The 10515-nt window shown below is 41.6% G+C and overlaps 2 protein-coding genes across 2 annotated transcripts; both read left to right on the plus strand.

The window, feature by feature from the left end:
* Window positions 1–8143: 8143 nt before the first annotated feature.
* EV154DRAFT_489099 (uncharacterized protein) lies at window positions 8144–9411 on the plus strand (the record flags this gene model as incomplete). Its single annotated transcript, XM_051599254.1, has 3 exons — window positions 8144–8242; window positions 8278–9265; window positions 9380–9411. 3 exons carry the CDS (start codon window positions 8144–8146, stop codon window positions 9409–9411), a joined length of 1119 nt encoding a protein of 372 aa, XP_051449857.1.
* A 361-nt stretch (window positions 9412–9772) lies between these two features.
* Window positions 9773–10502, plus strand: EV154DRAFT_489100 (uncharacterized protein; the record flags this gene model as incomplete). Its single annotated transcript, XM_051599255.1, has 5 exons — window positions 9773–9803; window positions 9862–9866; window positions 9904–9983; window positions 10047–10249; window positions 10305–10502. Coding segments are annotated over 5 exons (517 nt in total), but the record flags the coding sequence as incomplete, so codon positions are not given.
* Between the last annotated feature and the right edge of the window lie 13 nt (window positions 10503–10515).

A 10515-nucleotide genomic window follows, 5' to 3' on the forward strand; every position in this document is an offset into this window, starting at 1 on the left:
CACCATCTTGCCACCACACACGTACTCATCCCATTCCAGACAGTTCGTTGACAATACTAATGGTGGAAATCAAGGATCATCTACAGCTCCAGCTGAATCTTCGTCTGTACCTATTGCAGAACATGAACGTCCTGCTCCTCCTCAGGAATCGCAACCACCTTCTTCTCGCAGAAGAGTGGAAACACCCCCTCCCGATCACGTCTCCAGTACTCCTCCTCCTCCTGTCAATCCTTCTACGACCTCACCACCCAATCCTTCTCCCGCCCCTCAACCTACCAATCCTTCTTCTGCGCCACCTCGTCGTCCAAGATCAAACGTAGGCTCTACACCATCTACCACGACCTCTGACACTGAAGCTATGCTTAATCGCATTGTTGATAGAGAGCACGAGCTTCGTAATGGAACATTTCGAGAGTTCAGAGAGTATATGGATTCACGATTAGGAAGAAGAGATCCTACGGGAGAAGCAATCATTGCTTCTTTAAACCGAGCTACAGCTGCTTTGGAACGAAACGGTGATAGATTAAACGAGTTGCATAATCGTATGCATCAACAAAGACCCAATCAATAAAGATATTCTTTTTTTTAATACATATGTTAAATTACATTTGGTACCTCTTTATTGTCTAGGTTGAAACCATCGGTTCAACTCATCTCTTCTTGTACGAACAGACTCTCGAGCTGTTTCGCCATTCCCCTCTTCATCTTCATCCATCTCGATTCCCTCGTCAATTTCAAAATCTGGATCCCCAATGTTGATACAGAAATTGTGTAAGATACAAGCCGCCGTAATGACTTGGCATATATCTTTAATCTTCTTCATGTAGACGTGTTTTTTTATGAACCTCCATCTAGCTGAGAGTATTCCAAAAGCCCTTTCGATGGTCATTCTTGCTGAAGAGTGGACCTTGTTGAATTTGCGTTTGGCAACGGCCTCGTCAGAATTGCCTGATACTTCACTCAAAGGATATGGAACGATTACATTACGACAGAGAGCATATGCAGAATCTAAAGAGGGTGTGTAAGTAAATTATATGTTAACTTTATAGTCAGTATATAAATAACCTGCAAGAATGTAACCGTCCAAAGGGAAAAATGTTGCTGGCTGTCGTAAAAACTGGGTGTACACTTCAGTCCACTTGAAAGCACCTGCATCGTGGGTGCGACCTATAAATACATATCAGTAAGGCAATCAACATGTTATGAATATTTCGCTATTACCAGAGTCACCGACACGGATATACGTGAAACGGCATTTGTTGTCACAGATTGCTGTCAGTTTCATCGCAAAGTTACCCTTTCGATCACGCCAATGTTCTGGGTGATCTCTAGGACACTCAATTACAACATTTTTACCATCAAGTGCTCCTATTGCTTTGGGCAAACGACGGATAGCCCCTTCTTCTTGACCATGAGGCCATTCAAAACCCGTTTGAATTTCCTCAACCCTTTGCTGATCCATGGGCCAGTTGATCAGATCTCCGTATACCCCTTCGATTGCAACCAAAAATCTTCGGAAAAAGTTGATATAACTACCATGCGATACACCAAAAGCCACGTTACTAGTTCTGTAACCAATATGACAGTTGGCTAAGCGCCATATAGCACATGAAATCTGGATGTATGCGGGGATGCTGTTGTGGGCTAGCAGATCAAATGCTGGATGCTGACTGAGGTCGTTGACAAGTCTTTCGAAGCTGCTAAGATTCATGCGATACATTGCTCGAAAACTAGTGCGTGGATTGTCATCGTCAGCGAGAAAAGGGTGCGTGATTGTCCAGTAGTGATAGTTGGAAAACGTTCCATTGTTGTTTGGACGAACTCGAGTTGAACGTGTGCCAGTTAATAGGAAGGGTAAGGCATGAAAAAAGGAAGGTACATCAAAAACTGAAGAAAAATAAAAAAGAAAAGTTTCGTGAAGCAAATTGATCTCCAACTGACGTTGTTCCATATACCACTGAATTGCGGCTACATTCATGTTAATGAGCGTCATTGATTCTTCGTAAACAGTTGTAAACTCATTGAGTGATTCTTCGAAAGTAGACATTTTGGCAAAGATAATAATAAATTTATGGGAAAAAAATAATAAAAAGAAAAAAAGTTACAGGAGGATAGTAATCTGACAAAAATCTGCCCTGATGTCATACACTATACCTAATTTGGGGGGGTTCCAAGATTTTACAAAAAGAGGGGTTCACAAATTTTTTTTGCTTGAGAACACCCTAAATAACTACTCTCTGCAGATTTCAGAGGCGATACTAGTGCAACTCCTTATTTCTTCTGTTGTATATTATTAATTGCAAGTCTTTACAGTCTCCTTGTATATTAGTATGTACTGTGTCATGGCTCTTTCCGCTAATAATCAGAATAGCACCTTTCAAGGTCCGCTAGACTTTACACAAACAAAGAAATCATGGGTACATGCAGTCTCGAGTGGATCTACCAAGGTCTCCAGCTACATGGCAAGACCTACATCAAGTCCCAATCAACCGCCTCAAGGGCAGCCTGGACAGCGTCCTTTTAGTGCCGAGAATTCGTCTCCAACTGACCTTGTTTTGAGCAAAGTCACTCGCCCATTTCTTAAGGGCACAGTGACAAACTCTATTCTCATTGACATTACGAATGTCAGTGACCAAAAGAAACTTTTCTTGAATGAATTTCAAGCATACTGTGAGGGCAACTTGCATCTTTGGGCAGTTGCTGACCAACTCCTCAGGGAGTATGGTCGTATTTACACAGAAGTTACTGTCTCTCCCTTCTTGCACAAACAATTTGTGGAGAACCTCAATTTTGTTCTCCCTTCCTTCGCTGAATCCTTTTCAGCTTATCCTTTGTTGTCATCTTCGGCTGATATCCGAAAGATTACATTCACTGGTCTTCCTCACCAATATGGTGGCAGAGACGATGGTGTATCTCAACTCACCGACGATATGAAAATTAATCTTGCCCCTTATGGGGATCTTATTGACTGTGGTTTTGTTACTGGAAGCAGTGGCTTATATGCTGGTGGTGGTTACGCCGTTATCGCTGTCCCTACCAGCTCTAATAGTACTGTTAAGCCCCTGACCCATTCTGTTCCATGGTTCTACGCTCCTTTAGACTACGCTTCTTCCACTGGTGAGGTTTCATCCACATTAGAAGCGGTTAATATTTTAGCTACCTGGGCATCTATGCCCTCTTTCTGCCGTTACTGTCACTCAGAATCACACGCCTTGCTTTACTGTCAATTACGCAAAAAGGCCACCATTTGGTATTTGTGCCATGTTCCTGGTCATATTGCCAAATTTTGCCCTAGAAAGAATAATGCTGGAGATTCTACCGGTAAACGTCGAAAATTGCCTAATACGGATATCGCCGATTTAAGCCCACCCTCTCCTTCCGCTCCTGTTGCACCTATCACACAAAGCGATTCTAGCGACCATATCGCTCCCGCTTCACCTCCTGTTGCGAGCCAGGCGAATGCAACCAAAAATATTGCTATCGCCCCACCAATCGAAGATAAACGTCACCGTGTGGATTCACCAGCTCGGGCCACTCGAACAACATCTACTTTGGCTAACGAACCTCCTAAACCAGTTACAGTCACACCATGTAAGCATTGTGGATTGATGGGTCATAAACGTACTATCCATAAATACTGTTTAAAAAATCCTCATAAACTTGCTCAACGTACACAAGACTCTGATTTGTATAACCCTGAATCTCCAGAAATTGAAGATGTCGATATGGACCTCGATACTGCTCCCAATGAACCCGTCATCCATCATATAGTCGATTCCCCGTCCCCAAATGGAGACTTTAATCAATAATTTTATTAATCATGAATTTACCCAATACTAATATTAACACAATTATTGACCCCACTGCTATGCCTACTACTTTTACTGCTCCTATCTCCCCGGTTACCTCTTTCTCTTCTCTCGCTGTTGGTTCTCTCAACTGTCGCGGTCTTGCCAAGACAGCTGATATTTCCATCCGTAACAGCTTTATTCGATATCTTCGCACTCGTTCTCTTGATCTGCTGGCACTTCAAGAAACTCACGCTTCATCCTCTCTCCAAGATATATTTCATTCCCAATTCCAAGCCAAAGCTAGTCTCTGGTCTAGTCATTGTGGTTTGGTCTCTTTCTCAGATAAACTTGAATTTTCTAATTCCTTTATTAGCCCTTGTGAACGTATTATTTCTACTACCGTTTCGCATACTTCCAATGCTTTTGATCCGGTGATTGTCACAGTTGTCTACTTCCCGGCATCACGTGTTGAAAGATATGTTTTTCTTAACGATATTACACAACAATATCCTGCTATCTTTCCCACATGCCCTTTACGTACTATTTTGGCCGGTGATTTTAATTATTCCTACTCACGACAATTTTCTTCTCGAATTCGTCAAGCACCATCCACTTGGCTTCATTATATTGATTCCTCGTTTACTGATAGTATCACTCCTCCTGATCAATTAGCCTCTGCTACATTTCATCGTGGTGTTTCACAGTCCTGTATTGATTACGTTTTTGTGTCTAATGATCTTGCCTCTTCCACTCAGTATGATGATTGCACTACCACTTATATTCAACCACAGTGGTCTGACCATCTTTTGCTAAAAGCTCAATTTCGATTGTTTCCTCCCATTAGTGATTCCAACTCTGTTTTTTCAGTAGGTAAGGGTCTTTGGCGAGCTCATCCTCGACTAGCATCCAATCCACATTTTGTCAAGCAACTCAATAGGATACTATCTAAATGTGTCCATCAATTCACTACGCCCATGTCCGCCGCCGAAAAATGGGAATCACTCAAGGCATCCACTGCAACATTTTGTAAGTCCTACAGTAGACGAAAGGCATATACTCTTTCTTGTGCTGAAGATTTGCTCCACAAAAAACGTGCTGGTATAACGAAGAAGTTATCTCTCGATCCTTCCTTGCTCCCGGTCTTGTCGCCTCAGTTGACTGTAGTTGAGCAACAACTGACTTCTCTGCAACAATACCATGTCGATGACCTCGCTTTGCGGTCTGGTATAAGATGGCGTGAAATGGGTGAGTTATCCGCTGGCTATTTAAAACGTACTATCTCTACACGGCAATCTCGTCAGACCATCCCTCCTCTTCTACATCCAAGCTCTTTATCCTTGTGTTCTTCCAAAGATGAAATGCTTGATGCTGCAGCTACCTTTTATAGCGATCTGTATTCTCCCGACCCTATCGACCCTGCTGCTATAGATAGTTTATTAGCGGATTTACCCGACTCGCTACATCTATTACCCTCGGCATCTTCATTCATGATTAGTCCTATTACCCTTGACACTCTTTTGGATGCGTTTTCAAGGACTCCCAAAAAATCTTCCCCGGGTATCGACGGTCTTCCGTACGCTATATTACGACTCATTGTCATACATCCGAGTTGCAGTCAAATAGCTGTAGAGGTGTTCAACAATGCCCTATGTTTCGCTGACATACCGCCCTCGTGGCTACGCTCTTGCGTTACTCTGTTACCCAAGAAACCGCCTTTTGATACTTTAAAAAATTGGCGTCCAATCTCCTTGATCAATACGGATGCTAAAGTCTTCACTCGTATTCTTAGCAGCCGAATGATTAGCACGGCCTCCAAACTTATCAATCCTTACCAAACGGGTTTTGTTAGAGGTCGCTTCATCGCAGATAATGGTCTCCTCATGAAGCTTGTTATGGAACAAGCTCGCATATCCTCATCTTCTGGCATAGGTTTACTTTTGGATCAAGAAAAAGCTTATGATCGTGTCCATCCGGATTACCTTCGTGCCGTACTTATCCGATTTGGATACCCTCTCACTTTGGTAGATTGTATTGATCGTCTCTTCTTTAGTACGGACTTACAAATTAACGTAAATGGTTTCTTGTCACAATGTATTCCTCAAAGACGTGGTTTAAAGCAAGGTGACCCTATTAGTCCTATTTTGTTCAATTTAGCCTTTGAACCTCTTCTTCGCAAAATTCAACTTGATTCCAGAATAATGGGGTATAGATTACCTTGTCCTGTTACCAATCCATCAGTGGATCCTGTCAAACTACTTGCGTATGCTGACGACATCATCTGCCTTTTGAATGATCCTAGTGAACTGACACACCTACAAGCCCATTTGTCTCTTTATTCACGTGCTTCCAACGCCAAAGTCAACTTCCATAAAACTGAAGCTGTCTCACTATCTGGAGCTTCTTCCATCTACAATTCGGTTTGGCGGTCAGCATTGCTGTCTTATAACATCACCAGCTGGCATGATTGTCAATCCCCTGCTCCGGTTGTGTATTTGGGTTTTCCATTATACACTTCAACTTCTCAGCGTAACTTGTTTCTTGACGGTATTTTGGATAAGGTTTCTAAAGCCTGCCAAATTCACCAACAGCGTGGTTTATCTGTTCGAGGGAGAGCCACTGTCTTAAACTCTCTGGTACTCAGTAAACTCTGGCATGTCCTCCGCGTGGTCTCGGTCCCGATGTCCTTTTTCAAATCTATGCAATCCGTGATCTCGAAATTTATTAATTCTCGTATATTTCCTAAGATCAGCTTTGCAACAGCCTGTTCAAGCCGTTCTTCTGGTGGATTAGGTGTACTTGATCCGGTCTTACAACAATCGGCATTACAACTGCGTTGGCTACAACCTCTCATGTCTACACCAACTGATATATTTATTTCTGTTACCCCGCATGTTAAATCTTTTGTATTGCCTCGATTAATTGCCTTCTTGTACTCTCAAGTCTCCACATCCGTATCTGGTAATCACTTTCCAACTGCTCCTCAAGACCTTGACCACCGGTTTTATTTTCTATTTCCTACACGTCGTCCGCCTGCTACCAAAAACATTAACGGGTCTCTATATCTTCTTTTCCAAGCCATTGATCGACTACCTAAATCATACACGGATGTTGTTATCAGCGCTGCTACTTGTTTAGAAATTCCAATGGCTTCCATTATCATTGACTCGCAGCTGTCTACTTTGCGTCGATCTATGGCATCATTGCCTAGTTCCGTATCTTATACTCTTGACTCAGCCAACGAAAACTGTTTACGCCCTAAACGCTCTACAGAATTCACCATCTACCCGTCCTTATCTCGACAAATCCTTCGTTTAGTGACCAATGATGAGCTTGCACTTCTGCCCTTCTTTGTTCGCTCTTTCATCCCTCCTTCCTGTGCCTCCGGTTATACTCCAGTTCCCGATCACTCGGTAGTGGATATCACGCTATTCCTAATTGCATTACAGTTTGTTTCTCCTCCCGGCTCTCCACATGACCCGTTAACCACAAAGATTTTTCGTCAATGGTGTTCTCCCTCACCTACCCATCTTTCTCTTCCTCCTCCATTTGCACCCACTCTATCCACGGATTGGTCTAAATTTTGGAATCTCCCCTTGTCACATTCTTGCCGCAATGTCTGGTATCGATATATTCATAAGAAAATTCCTCATAGATCTATTCTACATAGATTTATGCCAGCGTACTTTCCAACACCAGTTTGTCAATTATGCTCACATCCATCAGAAACTCTTGATCACTTTCTATTCGAGTGTCCTCTAAAACTGCCCGTTTGGCAACAAATCTGGGATCAACATATCTCCCTATCCTCTATCACTTTGTCGACCGATATCCTGCGTGTTGGTCTTCATACTTTTCGTGCCCTCCTGCCCAATATGCCACTTCTTCCTGATTCTAGCCTTCTCGCTCTCTCTGCTACTCTCGAATCCATTTGGTTGTGCCATTGGGCTTTTGTCTTTAACGACACTCCTTTTACTACTGCTTCCACTATCTCCCTCGCGTCCAAAAAGATTTTAAAATCTCAACATGAAGCACTTCTTTAATCTGGCACCCCTCATTCTCCCCCTCCCATTTTCTCTGAGGACAGCTTATACTCCCTCCATTGGTAAGGCCTTCCGTCGCTCAGGCTTCCGCTAAAACTGCTTTGATTTATTTATTTTTCTAAATTCAAACTTGTACATACTTTAACTATAACAAAAAAAAAAAAAAAAAAAAAAAAAAACTCTAAAATAGAAAATCCAAAAACACAATTGTGACTATTTCCCTTTAATATCACTAATAAATCACAGAGACTCCGTCTCCATATAAACAAAAAAAATTTAATAATTTATTACTTACTTTTTATAATAGTCGTTATGACATTTTCCGAATTTGTCCAGAAGTGTTCCGCTGCCACCACCCTGACCGACAGACTTGCTTTGATGTTCAATGGTGTGACTTATACTCGAGAAAATGTCCAAAAAAAATTATTGTCGACTTGGAACTTGAGTGCAGTGATCCTACAATTTGCGAGATCAACATTGACGCTTTTATCTCCCATGCTTCAAAGGTTGTACCCATTAAGCCGAAGACCCGTGTAAAACTTTTCTTAAGTCCCCATTGGGGAACAGCCTTAAATCGTTTAGAGTTTGGTTCTTTTACTTTTTGTGGTGACAAGGACTACATAAAAAATTATCCCCACACCTTACTTTTTGAGTTATCTTCGGAAGCTTTAATGAAAATCCATATTGTTTTTCCCAATATGAAACAAAAGAATCTTGGAATGCAAGGCAGGAAGAGAATCTTAAGCGCTGGATGCCAAAGAAAGTTTACCGACAAACTTCTCTTGCCAGCATTGAAACGTCTGTTGTCGAATTCTGCATACAATCGCTCTGGTGCCACTTACGGGCAATCCATTGGAACTGGGTTTCATGCGACAATTCCCAGGTTTTTGTTTGGTTCTGATGTACCAGTTTTGGTACATCATATGCGGGAAATTGCCCGTGAAAGCTTGGAACTGGCGCAATTCCGTCATTTTGTGTTCGTGTGCTCTTCCTTTGGGTTTAAATGTCCAATTTATGGTGATGACCATTTGTCAATTCTTGACACCATGCTGGACTGGTCATTACTTGATGCCAGCAAATGTTTGATTGATATCGGCATCAACTTTTATGCCGAATCAAAGTTAGGTAGTCATGCCATTACTTTTGTAAAGGCAGAGCATTGCTACTCCCTCGGCAGTCTGTTTGCTGGATCGTCAGCTAAGACCAAGCTGATGAACATGACCTTGGGTACCTTTGGTGGTATCAAAGCCGTAAGTGCCTCGCCTGCATCCAGGTATGCCTCAAAGGTGCTTATCTACAATGATATCAAGTATCCATTTACTTTGGGAAATGTCGGGTACAATGGTAGTATCTGTGGTGAGTGGAATGCCGAGGAAATGCGAAAGAAATTTCGTCATTACACTGGGCGCCACCTGTTTGGGATGGAGATAAAATGTAAATTAGGGTAACAAAAGAAAATACTGTTAGAACTGTGTATATCTTTTATTTCCAGAACATTTTTCGGGAATTCTACTAGCAAAACTACAGGTATTTATACTAAATGATTAGATGGCTTTCGGATAATATATGTGACGCGTTAGAGGAATATGATATAATGTTATACGTAATGTCTGTTTAAATAAATATGTTATGAAGTAATTCCTGCCTTACAAAGTAAAGACAAAAGTACGTGAGGATCTAAATTCATCTCCGCAGGTGACATTACGTAAATGCCAAAGAGAAAGTTTAGTGCGTGTAATATTCAGTAACCGAATATTCCGCCTATGGGATTGTACTATACTTTTATGGTATTATAATATTTTACTCGTCACAAGGCAAATCACCTTGTGCACAGACACCAACGGTTCTGATGATAACAAATGGGGCGAAGTGTGAGCCATGAATATTTATACATGATCATCCATTATTATGTAAAATGTGATGATTCTTTTATTATAATCTATGACATCCTCAACACCACCAACGAAACTTGGTACGTAATTGTTTTCAATGTTTATTTTTAATGCTCTAACTTTAAAAATTTGGTATAGAGATGGTAGAATGACAGAATTACTGAAATTAAAAACAATCAGTTTACCACCCGCCTGGAAGTTCGCGTTCCTGCTACTTTGGCAACACCTGATTACTATTCCGAGCTTACAAGCAAACTGAAGTAAGATGCTTTTGACATCTACAATTTTAAATTTGATATTAAGTCTTTATTGTTTAATTTTAGATCAGCTGTTGCTGATGATGCATTTAACCATCTGGATTCCAGAGTTTACCTGGAGTACATTAGACTCTATATAAATGCCATCAGTGAATTGGCCGAGTTATGCCTTGGCAGTGTGCTCTTAGAGTCTCTTTCCGGGTTGAATTTGGCGGCTTATATGCTCAACTCGCTCATGCACCGGGAAGATACCTCCAACATCGATGCCAGTAATTTTGTATTGTCAAAGCGATGCAAAAAAAAACAGATTATGTTTCATTGAAGATGCTTTTGTTCCCGTTGGGGAAACGATCATGTTTGGTCATACGTTCGACATGGCTCGAATGAGAAAAGTGTTTTCGGATCCAAATGTTCACGAAATAGTGTCCAGAAGAACAACTGGTTTTGAATTTCCAGCAATTACGCTTGGTCCTCTTCGGGTGTATTCCGAGTGTTTCACCGGTAGTGTGATCCCTGTGGAAGGTGCATTCTTCCA

This window comes from Mucor mucedo (genome assembly GCF_025094135.1).
Source record: "Mucor mucedo strain NRRL 3635 chromosome Unknown EV154scaffold_375, whole genome shotgun sequence".
Lineage (NCBI taxonomy): Eukaryota > Fungi > Mucoromycota > Mucoromycetes > Mucorales > Mucoraceae > Mucor > Mucor mucedo.